The sequence below is a fragment of the Syngnathus typhle genome, linkage group LG2 (genome assembly GCF_033458585.1).
Source record: "Syngnathus typhle isolate RoL2023-S1 ecotype Sweden linkage group LG2, RoL_Styp_1.0, whole genome shotgun sequence".
NCBI lineage: Eukaryota > Metazoa > Chordata > Actinopteri > Syngnathiformes > Syngnathidae > Syngnathus > Syngnathus typhle.
The window spans coordinates 8,268,683-8,288,076 of NC_083739.1; the positions used below are offsets into that span (position 1 = coordinate 8,268,683).

General features: G+C 40.5%; 1 protein-coding gene across 1 annotated transcript in view; it reads right to left on the reverse strand.

Annotated features, from left to right (window-relative positions):
- Positions 1-468: 468 nt before the first annotated feature.
- opn7b (opsin 7, group member b) overlaps positions 469-19,394 on the reverse strand; it is a 43,366-nt gene continuing 24,440 nt past the window's right edge. Inside the window, exons 2-6 of the mRNA XM_061272937.1 lie at positions 16,032-16,119; positions 15,768-15,930; positions 15,429-15,556; positions 6,862-7,196; positions 469-6,576 (exon numbers count right to left, since the gene is read on the reverse strand). Of these exons, the coding sequence (XP_061128921.1) occupies positions 6,085-6,576; positions 6,862-7,196; positions 15,429-15,556; positions 15,768-15,930; positions 16,032-16,119 (1,206 nt within the window). The 3' untranslated portion in view covers positions 469-6,084. The remainder of the gene's footprint in view (positions 6,577-6,861; positions 7,197-15,428; positions 15,557-15,767; positions 15,931-16,031; positions 16,120-19,394) is intronic.

Consider the following 19,394-nt stretch of genomic DNA (forward strand, 5'->3'; position numbering starts at 1 on the left):
GTTAAAAAGGATACTGTGGCATGTCATGGATTTAGAGTTGGAGGCATTTGCCAGGATGTTTTTCATTTTTATGTCTTGTTACATGGTGCTATAAAGAAAGTGATGTCATGTTTTGTCTTGTACATTAAAATTCTTGCTACTTGCGGTGAGGGCTGAATGTGGCGCCCTGAGTTATAATGTTTCTGCTGTTCGAGTGTCTTGTTCCTGTTTGCAGCTTGTGCAAGCCAGTTAATGAAATGGTTCTGCCGGGCAAATGTAATTGGGTGGTGAGAGTTTGACACATGATCTAAGGGTGGACTTGGAGCCAGTTACAAAAATAAGTCATGCAATGTCATACTGACAAAATGTATTTCAATTCTGCAAATTTGTTGTTGTTAATATTAATTTTGAGGGGAATATACTACCGAAATATACTAATGAATGAATTGTATGAATGAATATTCACAGCAATAAATTCAATGATCGTAATCTGATAAAACATTTTGATATAATTTTCTTTCATATACAGTTCTGTACATTTTTTTTTTTTTTACAATGCATCACATTCATCACATTCTGGTGTTTGTACATTTAAAAACTGAGGACAACAACTTCCCAAATGTCTGTGCACTGTATTTGAATTTACAGATAAATGTATATTTACAGTCCAGAACCCTGTCTCCATTTCTGGGGGGCAGGGGGGTAATCACAATACAATACCTATAAAGTTGAGTAATTGCATTGCAAACCATAGCATATTTTAGTTTTACGTCTGAAATTGGATCAACAACATACAACTTTTTTTTTTTTTGCCAGAAAATATTTAGAAGGTATTCTGTATTATAGCATGGAATGTTTTTTATAATACTGTACCCTGTTTGTGCAACAACAGAAAACCTTTTGATGCTGGACCACATGACGACAGGCTCATGCGTTTTTCACTCTTGACATTTCAGCAAAACATTGACCTTAAAAAAAGACTTGGTTAAATTGATACACAGATACATTCTTTGACAAACGTCAGAAGTTAAAAAAAGAAAAAAAAGAAAAACACCCAACAACAACAAAATAATGACACTGCAATCATGCTGACAAAATGTCCCTCTTCGTAATTATGGCTGCTTGGTTAAGGAAATATTGATGCAAGAATATTTTGTTCTTTATAATAAAATCCAGTTCTGTGATTTTTTGTTTTTAATAACCATACAACCCAAGTCCTGATATGTATGTTGTTGAAACAAAAATGATAGTTTTCTTTAACCTCTAGCACCTCTGTACATCCCTGCATTGATTTGTTCCAGTGTAAAATGATTGTTTGAATAGCCAACAAAATATCTCAATTATTGTGCGGTGGTTTCCTAAAACAATACAGGAGATAAGACAAGATCTTTATGGTTGACTTCATTAAACTTAAAAAAAAAATAGTGTTGTTTGAGAACTTCAGAACAAATCTACAAATTAAGATACATGGGGTGCAGATTGACAGGAATGAAGAAAATAAATTCCTCTCTGGATATTGAATAAATACATCCCAAACTATATTGAGGAATTTTAGTTAGTTGAATGGATACGTGATCATAATTCTGTCACAACTCGTCCCCGGTTGTGTTATGTAGGTTGTCATGGTTTCTGCCCGTCTGTATACTCGCCCCTCCCTTCCTGTGTCAACTCACAATCCATGTACTAACCACAGTCACCTGCGTCTTCTTACCTGCCTCGTATTTAAGTACTGTCTGCGGGTTACTCCTGTCGGATCATTGATGTCTTCACCTCTGATACCCTTTGTCTCGTCTGTCTTTATCTTGTCTTTCTGTTCAGTTATTCTCATCCCTAGTCGAGCTTCTTGTAGTCTGTCTTTTGAGTTCCTCCAATAAACCCTGGTCCAAGCTGCATTTGATTCCCTGCGCCATCCGCTTTGTGACAAATTCATTGCGGTTCATGTACTGTTCTAGGGGCACAGATGGGATTTTGGAACTGGGTGCTAGGACAGGGACTTTACACACGCTCAAAATGCCCGATTTTCTATTTTGATGTGTGGGGTTGCCAAGGGTGAAAAAACCTTTTAGGATTTGAAACATTCTTGCGCGTACCAGGCTTAAGGTAAGCCAAGCTGTTCCAGGTCATGAAGTGAAACAATATTGGTTTTATTTCCACTTGTCTTTGCACATAGTTCAACAGTGAGTTGTTAAAATTGTGCAGGGATTTTTTTTTTTTTTTACAGCAGCTCCTTTGGTATTTTATCATGTCTTTGCCACTGTGACAAAAGTTCCCCTGTGTCCTAGTAATCACATATTAGTCAATTTTGGGAGATTTTAGAAGATTGGGAAAATTATAACACAACAGATATTAACTGATTGAGGTTGTGCAGGAAATACATGACTGATTTTAGACATGATTTCCCTCTTGATTTTGACTTCCAACACTGTGGACACATACTGATCACAATCTGCAGTAAGCTTACGTCGAGGAAAGAAAATGTGGGTAAGCTTTGGTTAAATGAATCTTGAATGCCTCCAATCATTTGTGAAGATTTTCTTCATAGTCTTCATTAATGCTCAATTCTTTCAAACAAATAACTTGGTTGCTTGAAACAAGGAGTGTTTCAAAAGGTGCAGCATGGGACCTTAAATCACATGCTGTTGGAAGGCGTGTGACCTCATGAGAATTCAGAAGGAAATTGTTCAACAAGTGAGGCAGTATATTAGGCTTTGAATGCTAACATTATACGCTCTTTAAAATTAAATGTAACAAAAATAGGTCATTTAAAAGATTCTGAAAATTGTCAATTTTGTACTATTAAGCATGCATTCATTTCCATATAAAATTATGATCATTCTACTGAGAGTCTCTTTTACAATACACATTAGACCAACTGTGCACGTCCTAACCTTTTTTAATCTGACATTCTGGTCAGAACCACCACCGTAGCGTATCGAACATCTTTTTATATTTGCAAGTGTGAAGTCATTCAAACGGGGCGGCTCGGTGGCGCACTTGGGTAGCACGTCCGCCTCACAGTTAGGAGGGTGCGGGTTCGATTCCACCTCCGGCCCTCCCTGTGTGGAGTTTGCATGTTCTCCCCGGGCCCGCGTGGGTTTTCTCCGGGCACTCCGGTTTCCTCCCACATCCCAAAAACATGCTTGGTAGGCCGATTGAACACTCCAAATTGTCCCTAGGTGTGAGTGCGAGTGCAAATGGTTGTTTGTCTCTGTGTGCCCTGCGATTGGCTGGCAACCGGTTCAGGGTGTCCCCCGCCTACTGCCCGATGATGGCTGGGATAGGCTCCAGCACGCCCGCGACCCCAGTGGGGACTAAGCGGTACAGAAAATGGATGGATGGATGGAAGTCATTGTATTCATAGTCATTCAAACGCAGATAGAACTCTGCGATTGCAGATTCATTCCTCTGATTGGTCTCGTATGTTTCAACCACATTTCTTTCCACTCTGCTAATCTAGTTTGCTTTGGAGAATACTTTAAATAAAAGATCAGAAGTACAAGGGATGTATATCAAGCAAATCAAAACTAGGGCAACCATTTTAGATTAGAAAACGATTGTCACATTTTGTGTTATGTCAAAGCAAAAGAAAATAGATTAAAAAGTGCTTTAAAGGTGCACTGGGTTGACACAATCACGTTCAGACTCTCTTACTGAAGAGTTAGTGCAGAGAGAAGGCAATAAATAAATTCTTCAATTACAAGTGGAGAAAGAAAAATGCCTCGTGGCTTGAAAGTTCAAGTGCAAGTCTATCACAATAGTGCATACAACCTTGAAAACAAGATGGAATTTCATGTTGGCATGGCAAACATTCTTACAAACTTTCTTTTTAACGAGAGCCAATGTTAAGAGTTCTAATTTGCATGAGAGGCAATCTCTTTGTATATTGAAGAATACCTCTAATAGAGTGCCTTGCAAAGGAAGTCAGCCCTTGGCTTTGTTTTTACCCATTTACAAGATCGAATGTAAATGTTTTGTTAATCTGAATTTTATGTGATGGATCTGCAAAGGACCAAAGCTGACAAAATCAAAACTAAATAAAAGTAAAAATATATATATATGTATATATATATATATATATACGTATAGTCATTGTTTTTTTTTCTAATAAATTCAAATTGATATGTAATCATATTTATAATTTTTTTACGCATTACATTTATTTTGTGATTTATTTAATTTCAAATAATTAAATTTTTGTATTTATTATTACTTTTAGTTTGGATATATCTTTAGTTTTTTTTATTTCGTGATATGAAATGTAATGATGTTTTTTTTCCAGTTTATTTTTTATTTAGCCAGTTTTGGTCCAGCAAAAAGAAAGTAATTGCCTTGAAAGTATTTGCAAGTATAAAACATCTCTACCTAAATTAAAATGCTCAATAGCATACAAAGGGTTGATCATTTAATGGATCAGTAATCAGGTAAAAATAATTGTTTTATTTCTTTCTACCCCATGTAATACAATATGAAACGAGTATATAGGCAAGTGGGGTGACTACTTTTTCAAGGTATCGTATGTGTTGGCCGAAGTCAGCTGGGATAGGCTCCAACTTAAGTTTGACCCCGATAAGTAGCACAGAAAATGGATCGATAATAAATTTGTTCTTATTCTCAAACAACGATAATAGAAGCCCCAAATTACTTGTAGAGGCAATGACAATTTATTTTTTATTTTTAATACTGTTATTTCCATCTGTAGGTTCCTTCTTAAAAATATTGTTCTGTTTGGATAACCATTACGCAACAACAAAGTTATTACAAGATCTGGGAGCATGGCTAGTTAGCCAATATCATATATCACGTTTTAATCCTTTGCAGAATTCTGTCTGTACTTTTCTTTATTTGTTTTGGTTCTTACTGAGGCATTTTATGAAAATTAATACTGGTGATGCAATGGACCCTTCTCATTTGTTATTTATGCTTGATTGTCTGATTTAAATATATCTTGCTATTTTTCACATCTTTGACAAGTACAACAATAATAAATTAAATAAAATTAAAAAAGAACATTGAAGCGATGAAAAGTAATTGCGTTTGGAAAAATCCAAAACAACAAAACACACAAAAAAATGTATTTTAAAATCTTCCCACAGTAGCAGAGTTGCTGTTTTTGGAAAGCTACCTGATTTCTTTGACACTAAAATGTCATTCTTAAGATCTTTCTACTTGTCAGGTGCACTACTAAGAGCCAGCTCTCACTTTTATAAACACATAAAAACAAAAAATAAGATAACGTGAAAAAAAAATGCAAATAACAGTGGATGGATTGCTGCTGGAAGAAATATTACTTTTTTTTTTTCATTCATATTTGCGATTCTTCCAATGAATGCAAACCGCAAATTCTGTCAGAATGTTACTATTGAACTACTTTTTTTTCACAGTGCAGTACATCTTTTGAACAATTCGACATTTGCAGCTTACTTAAAGAGATGATCCTTTAAGAAAATGTTTTGACTAACAAATGTGATAGTGTCTCCATTTTTTTTGTTTGTCCTGAGGTCTTCCGGCTGAGTTCATGGAGAACGGAACGGACCTTGTCTCACAGTGTTTTCCTGCCGACAGCTGACTGACATACAGTTAACTCCGAGTGCTTGGTTGCTCCCGTCAAATGATTTGGGCTGGCCAACCAAGGCAAGCACAAAGGAAAATCCTCCTTTTTACATAAATCCAATACCACCTTGTCTTCAACTTTGAGGCATGCATCAATAAATATATAAAGCAAACACAGCACCGGATACATTATTCTTAATAAATAGATTAAAGGTAGTTCCATAGAGAGCTCTTCCCTCTAAATCTCTTCATCATTTCACAAGTCCTCTTAAATTTGATCTGTAATCTGACCAGATCATTGCATGTTTACATTACCTGAAATAACTTTGATCTGTTTGCAAGTTGGTTGTTGCATGACTGGAGCTGTGTTTTGGTATATCACATATTTGAGGCGTCAGAGAAGTTCATTAAACTTTGGCCTTTAAAGTCCTGACCTGTTCTGCTCATCACGTAGGTGTCATATCTGCGTGCTTGCAGCAAATGTCTCTCACCCAGTGTCTTTTCGTCCCACTTGCTTACTTTCCTTGGCAGTCACTTGCTCTGTGCAAGTTCAACCTAGAGGAAGTCACTTTGCTGCTCATTGGAGAGTTGACTGACAGCCACCTCGCTATGTTGCGACCCCTGGAGCATTGTGGCAGTCCGCTGAGGGTTGTGGTCGATACAGTTTTCTCTTGGAGTCAAAGTCTCAGGACAGTGTCTGCAGGTGCCGTGGTTCTCCAGTAGCCCGTTTGAAAACTGTGTAGAGTTACACTCTTCTTTATGATGAGCTTGCCTGCACGTTTCCTTCTGGGTGGAGTCGTGCTGACACAAACACCCGCAAACTGACCTTCTGCACTGGGCTACATCCCGACAGAGAGACTTGCGGAAGTTGGGCTTAAAAACCAGATAGACAATCGGGTTGTAAAGAGTAGAGGACTTGGCAAAGATGGCGGCCAGTGCGAAAGCCATAGGTGGTACATTTGAGGAGTTACCAAATGCTGCCCACATGGACACAATGGCATATGGACTCCATGCTGTCAGGAAACCAATGCAAACTGCCACGGAGAGCTGAAAACAAAGCAAAAAATAAGTCAGTGGATAGAAAGTGACATGGACTACTCAAAAAAAATTGGGGATTTTTGGGAATTGCAGGTAAGCTGCCATTGTGTAGCCCTCGCACATGTTATAATTAGGAAATAAAAAGTTCTCTGGTGCTCATTTGAGAATCATGCCAAACCTTTCATGGTTATGCCTTTTACTATCCTAAACTTTCATCCAAGAGCTGAATATCCCAAACCTTTTATGAGTAGTGCGTGTGCCATTAAAAAGATGCATTGAGTGTTGGAAACGTACCTTAATAATAAGCGCATGTGCATTGGTGATCTTGTTCTGCGGGGACATGTGCTGCTGCACTGCCTGGCGGGACCCACGGACGGTCAACAGGATGAACAAGTAGGACAGAAAGATGACCGTGCAGGGAATAATGTAGCAGAAGAAGAAGAGGCAGACAATGTAGCTCATGGCCAAAGAGTTTTGGCTGGGCGCATGCCAGTTGATGCAGCACGCCGTACCGTACGGCTCGGGCCCGTACTCTCCCCAGCCCAACAAGGGCCCCACAGCAAACACGGCCGCGTAGCACCAGACGCCGCCGACCAGCAAGCAGGCGTGGCAGTGGGAAAACTTGTTGCCTGAGGAGAAGTGCACCAGTTAGTCGGATTGAAAAAACAAGTCTCAGCCAAGCACCCTGTCTTGTCACCTGTGTTCTCACAGGCATGCGACATGGGGAACAATATGTGCTTATGGTGACATGTATGACAGGATGTGGAAAGGGCAGCATAACAAACTCGTCATTTAAAGTTCAGCAGAGCACAAATAATTACTTATTCAAATATATCAAGCATTACCGTGGGAGGAATGATTGACAGAGGAAGATAAACAAAGAGAAAGCTCACTCAACCCATACTGGCTCAAGTTACGTCATGTTTTTATGAGACCATCGAAGGAATAAATAAAATGAGTTAAAATTGTAAACAACAGCTTTTGTTTATTATAGCGATTATTCGTGGGAACATGCAAGTGTCAAAAGGGGGAGGGGGCAGCACAGAAAAGTCATTTCACAAGACAAAAAAAATCAAATGACATTAGGGTTATTAAAAATTTGAGGACCCTGTAAAGTAAATCCTGATTTTAGTTTTATAAATACATTTTACAATTTTGTAAATTGTGAAAACATGCAGACTGAAAACTATGTAAAATGGAATTGTGAAGAAATATGTAGCGTCAAACTGGTTTTGAACATTGCTATTTTCTTGACTTCGGGGGCAGGGGTATGGCGTGGTTAAATCAGTGTCCAGTGACACAATTTGGCATTTACCATGAGTCGCCCTTCTTCCAGCTTATATGAATCAGGCGCTTTCATTTGCATAAATAGCTATCCGGTGCAACTATTATTATTATTACTTATGCACCTTCCTTGGACACAATACACAGAACAAAATATCCTGAGGTGGGGATTTTAATCATGCTAACCTGAAGTCTGTTTTTCCGAGGCTTCACCAGCATGTTAATTTTCCTACGCGTGGCGACAGCTTCCTGGACCGGGTCTACTCTTCGCATAAAGGAGCTTTCAAAGCCGCCCCCCTCCCCCATCTTGGACTTTCTGACCATATCACTGTTATGCTTTTGCCCGCATACAGACAAATGGTGAGAGCGTCCAGGCCGGTTCGCAAGCAGGTACGGGTGTGGCCTGAGGGTGCCTCTGATGCACTGCGTGACTGCTTTGGCTCTACTGACTGGGACATGTTTAGGAGGGCTGCCACCTGCGACGATCGGACAGACATTGAGGAGTATACTGACTCTGTTTCCTCCTACATCAGGAAGTGCATTGATGATGTGACTCTCTCAAAATCCATCGTCACTCGGGCTAACCGGAAGCCATGGCTGACAGGGGCTGTCTTCAAGCTGCTGAGGGCCAGGGACAAAGCCTTTAGAGCAGGGGATGAGGCTGGCTTGAGGACTGCGAGGGCCGACCTGTCCCGGGGCATCAAAGAAGCAAAGAGGGCGTTCTCGTGCAAAATTACCGCCCACTTCAAGGACAGCAGGGACGCACGGAGCCTTTGGCAGGGCATTCAGACCATCACGGACTACAAGCCCGCGCCGCAGAGCTGTGAAGGCGACGTCCGTCTGCTCAATGACCTCAACCGCTTCTTTGCTCGCTTCGACGCTCAGAACAGCACTTGCCCGCTAAAGGCCACTCCCCCTTCACACGAGCTGCCCCTGTGCCTCTCCGCCGACAGCGTGAGGAGGGCGCTTGCCGCTATCAACATCCGTAAGGCGGCGGGCCCTGACAACATCCCGGGTCGGGCGCTGAAGGACTGCGCTGGTGAGCTGACGGATGTCTTCACGGACATCTTTAACACTTCCCTGCAGCAGGCCATCGTCCCGTCGTGTTTCAAAGCTGCCACCATTGTACCTGTGCCGAAGAAACCCGCTCCGTCCTGCTTCAATGACTACCGCCCCGTAGCACTCACGCCCATCATCATGAAGTGCTTTGAGCGGCTTGTCATGGAGCACATCCGATCCGTTCTCCCCCCCACCATCGACCCCTTCCAGTTTGCGTACCGAGCCAAACGGTCTTCTGAGGATGCCATCTGCTCTGCCCTCCACTCGGCCCTCACCCACCTGGAGAGGAGGGACTCGTATGTGAGATTGCTGTTTGTGGACTTCAGTTCTGCCTTCAACACCATTGTGCCACAACGCCTCATCAGCAAACTTGACGCGCTGGGCCTCAGTACCTACCTCTGCAACTGGCTACTGGACTTCCTCTGTCAGAGGCCACAGGTAGTACGTGTTGGCGACAAAATCTCCGCCAGCATCACGCTGAGCACGGGGGCCCCCCAAGGCTGCGTGCTCAGTCCGCTGCTCTTCACCCTCCTGACGCATGACTGCACTGCAACCTACAGCGACAACCGTATCGTGAAGTTTGCTGACGACACGACTCTGGTGGGTCTCATCACCAAGGGAGACGAGACTCAATACAGGCTGGAGGTTGACCTTCTGACCACGTGGTGCAGGGACAACAACCTCCTGCTGAACGTCGACAAGACCAAGGAGATTGTTGTGGACTTCCGGAAGGGTCACACCCAACACCTGCCGCTGACCATCGACGGTGCTGTGGTGGAGAGAGTGAGCAGCGCCAAGTTCCTGGGGGTGCACATCAGTGAGGATCTCTCCTGGTCCACCAACACCGCATCACTGGCAAAGAAAGCCCAGCGCCGCCTGTACTTCCTGCGGAAACTCAGGCGAGCGAGCGCTCCTCCGGCCGTCATGACTGCATTTTACCGCGGCACCATTGAGAGCGTCCTCTCCAGCTGTATTGCTGTGTGGGGTGGCGGCTGCACTGACTACAACTTGAAGGCCCTGCAGCGCATAGTGAACACGGCTGGTAAGATTGCTGGTGCTTCGCTCCCCTCCTTGAAGGACATTTACACCTCCCATCTCACCCGCAAGGCGACCACGATTGTGAGTGATGTGAGTCACCCCGCTCACTCTTTGTTCGAGCTTCTGCCCTCTGGGAAGAGGTACAGAAGCCTGCGCTCCCGCACGACCAGACTCTCAAACAGCTTCGTACACCAGGCTGTTAGGATCCTGAACTCGCTCCCCCGTTCTGCGTAGCGTCTTGTACTTTTACTGTCTGAACTGTCTGTATGCACACTGGCTCTTATTTGTTGTGTTATCTGTTTATTTATTATTTATTATTACTCTTATTATTTATTGTTTGTGCCTTTTTGTTTATGATGTTTTTTACTTTTGCGCTATGCTTGCTGGCTCCGTTTTGCTCCTCTTATTTATTGTGTTATCTGTTTATTTATTATTTATTCATCACTCTTACTATTGATTGTTTGAATTTTTTGCCTTCTTGTTTTTATATTGTGTCGCGTACTTGTATGTCTATCGTGTTATGTGTCTCGTCACCGTTAGGGATAGAGAAAAACGTCATTTCGGTCTCTTTGTGTGTTGTGACGTGGAGAGATTGACAATAAAGCTGACTTTGACTTTGACTTTGACTTTGATATTTAGTCTTCAATATGTCAGAACACAAATAACTGTTGGTATATAACTGGCAAGTAGCAGGATTGGCATTTGTGTTTATTACATCCATAGGGCATGTAATAAACTTTCATCTACTCATGAATACTGCACAGTGCTTATCGTGACTTCAGGCACATGATTAATCACATGGACCACTTGTGGAGTAAGGAATATTTTAAATTCCAGGAATCAGAAGTCACCCATCTGCAAGTAAAGACAGAATTTGTCACAGCTGTGGGGTGTTTGTTTTCTAGTCTCATAGAAAATGAATTCATAACATTGTAAATTGTGAGCAACAAACACTTGTTATTAAAACAGCTCTGTATGTCGTCCTGACTGATGATGAATAAACCATTTAATACTTCCGCAATTTACTTCCGCTCATATTAGTGTGGTTACAGTCATGGTTGTGAAATGATCCATGAGAAATATCTGAGCAGCCCTCACCCGTAGCCAATGATAATTGATTCTGACGATTGCATCATCACTGAAGAGGAGAACAGAGCGAACCTTATCTGCAACACCACCAAGCTTCTTCAGTTGCATGTCAGTCCCTCTTATGGTCCAATCCGATGGTGGGGACGTCTGGTTAAACCCTGCGGCGTACAATGCTCTGTGTTGTGGAGTGTGTGTCAGGCTGTGTGCGCGTGCTTGATCTTTATACATGTTGTTTATTTGATGGGAAGCATTTCTCTGATTAAATCATCTCAGCAAAATGAAATCATCTCAACAAACCTGTTCTTGAGGGCTGATTTTAACCACAAAAAGCAAAACTTCAAGCGGGCATGAATTTTAAGCAAGAATGTATCAATATTGTTCCTCGCTGAAGTCCTTGAGGACTTCAACATTTTCAGGTGTGCGTCTTGGTCGGACGGAACTGTCAGGAAAGCATAGCGCATTCTGTCAAACACGTTAAACTAAACACGAAAATGCGTCGTTCTGCAACAATAGAGCCCACAAACAGCCTTGATCTTCACATCTTCATTTTTGTTGTTGTGCTTTTATATGTTTTATTGTTTTGTTTTGTCTGATTGCATTTGTTTTGTGTTCCATCTTGGTAGATTGCCTGCACATATATTTTTTTCCAAGCGTTCTAGTTGAGTGCACTTTATGCAGTATACATAAAGTATACTGTATGCAGTATACATAAAGTATTCTGCATACTTTAGACAGGGATTTGTCTCAGATTGAGTTCTCTTTAAATGGGAAGCAGCCCGACCTATACTTTAACAGTCAGATGCACTTAACATCACAAGCAAATTCCGTATTGATTCTTTTGTTAGTAAGCTGCAAACTCCTATTTAGTCCCTGCTATTTCCATCTCCCCGTTTTCATCAGAGCCCCTTATATGAAACACGTGGCGGGATGAGTCTACTGAGCAGGGAGCCCTCTGACTCATCACTCTTAAATCTTTTGTTTTATGGACTTCGATCCAGAGCTCACAAGTCAGTCACGGGCGTGTGTAGATTAGATCTAATGGAAAGCACATGTGTTTGAAAGTGAACTATTCTGTTCATCATTCGAGGACTATTAGTAATTGCAAAACACAGGCAAGGCAGCTTTTCTGATCTTGATACAAGAAGTCATATAAGTGGCAAGAGACAAAACGTTATCTTTCTGTCAATCCTCATTACATCTTATCAGTGTTATAAATGCAATAGTAGCTCACTGCAAGGTAAAATTGGATGATACAAGCTGTCATTGTAATGCAACATAAAAAAAGCTAATTAAATTAAAACATGTTTTTCATTTTAGGGGGAGGGACAGAAAATAGTAATTGTGAAGCACTAAACTAATGGCAAGACAGACTAAATTGAACATAATTACGGTTTTTATACATTGCTTTTTGTTTGGGTGTAATATTTGAGAAAATACTACTTTGGGACCTCTATAAATAAATCACCATCTTCAAAATAAATTGGAAAAAAAACATCCAACCCTTGCAGTTTACTCATTTTCATTGGAGCATAAAATCATTTTTTTACAACCGTGTCCACTTAATCACACAGTTTTAAGCTATTAAATCACATCCTGTTTTACTTGAAACATGTAGATGTGATTCCAATCGCTATGTAACAATTCCAAAAGTGAACAATGAACCTTGTGTCACCAAACCGCACATGGTATTATGGTTTTTGCCCTCCAGTTACAATAAACATGATCGTTCACATTGTTGTATCATCAAAGTATAAACAGTTCCTTTTCTTCTTATTTCTCATCAATTTTACGAAGCACTCCACAGAAATAGCCAACACTATTTTCCTCACAAAAACAACAACAAAACACACTAATTTGACACACCACTAATTCATCACATTCACTATGCTTGACTTTTCGCCTCCAAAAAAAGCCCTGTTTTTCCCTGTTACGGATTACCCAGAATAGTCAGACTGTTTCGAGAATCATTGATCCTTGACTGGAACTTTTCCATGAAGTGTACTTATGTGGGTTCTCCCACGATTTACTTGAGTTCCTACCCAAGTACATAAAATATCTAAATTGCCTGAATGGTGAAAATGAACGGTTGCCTGCCTTTATGTCTAAATCCTGTCACTGGTCATTGGTCTAGTCACTCCATGTTGGACTCCACCAGATGTGAGTCTGGGATAAGAAATTTCAGGGTAATGAGCTCTAGGCCAGCAAAGATGAATTCGACTATTTTGTTTATTTTAATGTAATTTCAATGAAAGAAAGGCATTACACTTTTTAGAAAAGCCTATGGCTAAACCATTAATTAAGGTCTTCTAATCTGGAGTCGCAGCAAAAGAGGACTAAATTGGATTGATAAAACAAACATATTGTAATTCTCCTATTCCTGAGGGAATGAGATATATATGTGCACCATTAAATGTAATGCTAACTGTAGTAAGGACCAAGATACAAACAAAGGAACTTGGGATCATGTAATGAACATGTATTGAATACTCTTATACAAAATGATCTATTTACTCCTCCGACTCGGTGTGCTTTAATAGGGGTCATAATGTTAATTGGCATTCAGTCAATTGGTTTGTCAGTAACGTTTTGGTTTAGCTAGGGTCACTCAAATACAAACAGATGTCCGCAGTATTTTGGGGCTGTATTTTAGTTGTTAAGATAATGGATGTCACAATACCAATAAGTATGAAAACATCCGTTGCCCTGACCCCGTTTTGAAACTCAGTGTTTCGTGGGAGAATTCTGGACCTGGTTGTGAAGTGCATAAAATAATAATGTTGGAATAAAACAGAAGCTTTGCTGAGCGCATTTAATAAGCAACTTGCTTTTAGTACATGTTTTGTGGTAGGTTGGGCTTAAGAGCAAATCTGCTTGTGCTCATTTGTACTGTGAGTGTGTATTGTAGTGTCTGGATTTGCATGTTCCGCATTATAGATGTGTTTCTGGGGATAAAACAAAGTTTCAAAAAGAGCCATCCTACAATGTGGCCTTAATTTGAATGACACCTGGAGTTGAAAGTGACTTCAAATCTATTTGAAGGCAAATTAAGATTAAGATTAAAGTCCCAATGATCGTCACACGCACACCTGGGTGTGGTGAAATTTGTCCTCTGCATTTAACCCATCCCCGTGTGATTTTAATCCATCCCCTGGGGGAGAGGGGAGCAGTGAGCAGCAGCGGTGCCGCGCTCGGGAATCAGTTGGTGATCTAACCCCCCAATTCCAACCCTTAATGCTGAGTGCCAAGCAGGGAGGCAATGGGTCCCATTTTTATAGTCTTTGGTATGACCCGGCTGGGGTTTGAACCCACAACCTTCCAGTCTCCGGGCGGACACTCTACCACTAGGCCACTGAGCTGGTTTGGCCACTGAGCTGGTTTAATCTGCAAAGTTTTCAAAACCCATTGCATAATTTATATAGGAAAGCCTGACTCTATGGATTATTAGTTCTTCACATTCTCCTGTTGTGGATCATTACTCAGCCAAGCTTCCATAACATAACTTATTGTCATTGATCAAGATGCTGTTTTTTGGACCAAAACTATTTGTCTCAAATAGACTATTTTCATTGTTGTGGCCTTAAGAACAAATATTGATACATTTGGTGAACTTCATCATCAGGCACAATTCTATTTCAGATGATCACTTTTATGATGTTATTTTTAAAATACAGTGCACTACTCACAGAAAGTTTGAGAATAATGTTCTCGGAATTAGGTTTGGTGCATCATTATAAGAAAATGCCCCCTTTTTTTTTCTTTTTGTTTTCTTACCACCGCTACCTATAACCAATAACTTTTTTCTGAGCTATACATTGTACATTTCTGTACATTTTATCACTGGTGTGGCACCTGAGGGGTCCAAGCATATTTCAGGAGGGACAGTACCTTCATGCACACACACTAATCTATGCTAGTGATCCCCCAATGTCTACAGAAATAGAAGCTAAGCTGACAAACATGCAGAGAATTTGACTGCAAAGCCAAAATAGGACAGAATGTGTAAAAGCCCACCCAGGCTTGCAAGGCAACACTAATACATCAACTCTCAGCACGCTCATAAAAAGATCTGTCTTTGTTCCACCGAAACCAGAGGAGAAATGAAATGGCCCCATTAAAATAACTAATATTGAATGGTCTCATTTTACTGCCTATTTCACTCATGCCTCTGGAACACGCCATACAAAAATAAAACTTTAATTGTAAAAAACATGAACATGCGATCTTGCTCCAAGAAAGCTTACTCATTTATGTAAATAGATCAAACGTGGAATGGTTTCAATGATTTTATTTTTAAATGCTCTTAAATGTACTTGTAATTATACAGCATATGAATAAAAAATAATTTTGAATGTTTTAGGTGTGTTCTTTTTCAGTGTAGACAGTCACCTTACCATAATTTGGGCAGCAAACCTTGAGCCAGCAGACGGACGAAAGCACTGTTAAAGTAGTCAAACTGCACAGGCCAAACAAAACGCCACAGAAGGCGTAAATGGTGCAGGTGGTCTTATTATACAGCCACCTGGATGAGCAGGGATAGAAAGATAAAAGTGTAAGCGTGGAAGCAAAAAACATTGCAACAAATTCATAATGAGTGCTAGGTTTTGTAAAAGGCATTTTGCCACGATTGTATGGAGAATGCTAACCAATGTTTCTCTTTCATGCATTTGTACAAATTATTTTGAAGTGATTTCAAAACGCAATAGTTTTATCGTGTTGGGAAATCAACTTACTTATGAGTGTAGGCTGATGGTATAGCAATGGGAAAAAGAGAGATGGTCATCATCAGGTCACTGATGGCCAAGTTGACTACAAAGTACTCTGCTGGCTTCAAGGAGGAGTTTTTTCTATAAGCCACAAACAGCAGGGTTCCATTCCCCAGCATGGAAAGAACACCTGCCAGTCAAAGTTATACAATATGTGATGTTAAGTCCGCAATTTACCAGTTGATGTCCTTTTTTTATTGTGGTCTTGACACTGAAGAAAAAAAAACTTACCAAAAATCGTATACAACGTCCCCATGAGGATGTCATTGTCTTTAGATATTCTGGACACAAACAGATACGTTTCGGAGGCATTTCCCATCTGAAAGAAAAATGGACACAATGATGGATGGAGGAATTTAGTCATTGTCTTTTGATATTGTGGACACAAACGAATACATTTTGGAAGCATTTCCCATCTGAAGGAGAAATAGAAGAACAAACAATGATGGATGAAATAATAATAAATAAGGTTTAAGCTCCTGGCAATTTACAAAAACAAAAAACTGCCTTAAGAAATGTACTCTGACGCCTCTGTTGTTCAGAGCATTAACTTCTAGCCAGATCGTCTTGAAACGATGAGCAAAATACCTTCAAAACTCTCAGACTCTATGGATTCCGTTTATGGATGTAAATGTGGAATAACCTCACTTACCATTGTGTCACCTATTGTCACAGGAGTGTGTACTGTAGACACCAAAGTTAGTGAGAAAGTTGAAAAAATACTTTTATTATCAACTGTCCACATCCACTGCAAAATGAATGGGAAGCTGTTACCTACAAAGCAATGCCTGAGATAGAAAAAGGGTTTTTGGGCCAAGTCATCTAATGCTTTAATATTAACAGGTAGCGAGACAGGGTAACTACATTTCATTGTCGCTTTTATCCATAATTCACTTCCTTGTCATTAATACAAAATCCCAAACAGGCACAGGGAAAGAAAAATGTGCCAAGGCAGAACTCGTGTATGAGCAGAAGGCTGGGTGGGATCAATATGGCATGAGGATCAGAGGCTGACCAATGGAAGCAATGGAAGGTCCATCAGGGGACAAGGGTTGAGAGTTTTTGTACGAATGCGTAACAAAACAATTTTGCAACGAGTGAATCAACAGCATGACCTAGTATGGGAAAATATATCTAAAATAAAAAAAACTCCACCCATGTGCACAACTGTGCTTTGTGCTAGACTTGCACGAGGCATGGAAAAAGATCAGCCTACATGCATAACATTGGCATGTTTGTGAGAGTGAATGGTTCTGTGTCCAGGTTGTAGTCCGTCAGTAACACAGTCAGCTGGAACAGTTCTGAAATAAGCACGAGTTCAGTGGAGTGATGTTGTGATGCTATAACTTTATAGTCACAAGGCAGAATTGCATGGGTATTCCAGTTCCAGTTGGATGAGAAAAAACGTTGCCAACATATGATGATGAAGTGATAAAAAATATTTGTGATATATACATTAACGGCGTACATTACGGTGATGTCACCGTGTTTGCTGGAGGCTAACGAAGGGAAGCCAGCAAGAAATGCTGAGGGCAATTAAGATGTTCACTTTTATGTAAGAAGTCTTGTGGTTCTGATTGCCCAAACTGTAAAAGCAAACATAAAAGCTTTTAAATACATCTAATAATAAAAATGCAATCATATCCCAGTCTGTGCCAGTCATAAAAGGTTGAAATTGCTAATCCCCAGCTAACGTGCCGTTTCTGTCACATCTGTTTTAAGTCCCCAAGATACGCAAACACAATGCGGTCCGAGAGGCTGAATTGGCTGGGAATCAAATCGACCGTGTTCCCTACAGTGCGAGTGCCAATTTCACATCTATGTATGGACCTTGCACTGTAGGCACAGTAATAGGGCCCCTACTGTTTCTTTCTTCATGTAGACCTGATTCTGTAGTTTTGACTTGTTTCTTGGCTTTTTTTTGCCGAGGCTCTACGGAGCTATCTTGGTTAGTCAGCGTTTTGTTTTTTAATCGGGCCGACCTTCATTGATTTTCATTTTCCGTTTTGTATTTGCGTCTCACTTTTACATGCACCCTTGCTTCAATGTACTATCCTGTTTGATTGCTCTACTTTTGTTTAGTCAGCATTGAGGTCACTGCTTTTTTGCCAATCCATGACTCCGCTTTTCATCCAAAAACTCACTTGTGATTGAGTCCAGCTCCCTCACAACCTGCAGAAGGTAATCACTACAGCTAATAATCGCTCTCTAGTCGTGTTCAGTGGAAGCACATCCCTGCTTGAAGATGCCATTTATGAAGGACACATACTGTAAACCTTGATGTTTCTTTTGGCTCTTTGCCAGGTGGATCTGTGAAACAAACCATCTTGCAGTACAGTGGAATATGCCAGATTAATAAACTAAAACAGTGGTCCGCGGATCATTTGGTGCCAGGCGGCAATAAATAATAACGATTTTACAACTCAGTGACGTGTACATAACATAATATTACTCATGTTATGTTGATGTTATGAGGATGTTGCAAGTAAAGTTGCATGGACTACATAGTGGATTCACATTTAATGTAAGATTATTATACAGTGGTGTTTGCGTTCAGAATTCCCTCATGGAACTAAGGGATGGTGGTGTTTATCCATTGTTGTTCTGCTATATGATTGTCTGAAAAGACATTTAGGATTGTGGTTGATCTGTTTGGCGGAAATGGGATTGTAGTTCAAACATGGAAAACGTCCATAAAGAATGTGCAGTCGATGATTATTTGATTTATTGATGCTTCCGACATTTGACTCTACATTTTCTAGAATTGTATTTAGAAGTTTTCTTCGCAAAAATCGGGACATCATCAAACACCGGTACGGGAACATATTTTCTGAATCCGGTACGTGGTGCTAAAAAGGTTGGGGACTACTGCACACTGGCTGTCCTTGCTTTTATTATTATCGTGCCTGTCTTTTAAGGCCATATATTTATCCAGGAGGTTTATCGAAACAAAGGATGACATTAAAAGCTTATTAAATCTACGAACAGTTAATGACATTACTTCCACGCTCCAACTGGCCATGGGCGATATAGTCATGGTTTATTTATTTATTTCGTCACCAAAGTGCCCGAATTTGGTACCGCTGGAGATGACAAATTAATTCTATGCATTTCTGGATTGACAAATAATGGAAGAGACTGGATTTTCTCTGTCTGTGTGCAACATACTGTAAAATGATTGCATAAGTGTGCTTCGACACACACGCGCACACAAACACACACATACACAAACACTCAGTACTTGTCATACAGTTGTGTCTTCACAGTTACGTAATTTGCCGGCTTGCAATTTCAAATCTTGTTAGACTCATCAACAATTTGTCCTAGAATGAACAAGGTCCATTTTTTTCTGTAAGCTTGATCAAGCATTTCTCTCCAATTCAGCCAGCACGTGGTCTTTTTAAAAGTGCTGTGGGTTCGCATTTCCTCTCCGTTTCATTGGTCTGATGCAAAAGATAAAAGAGCAGAAATGGGGTTGTTATTCTCTGAGCTAGAAAGACAAGAACAAAACGCAAGAACAAAAGTAATTGGCAAGGGCTGTATCTCCAAGAGCACAGAAAGATACACTTGGAGCTGTGTACAACAGTAAGATTA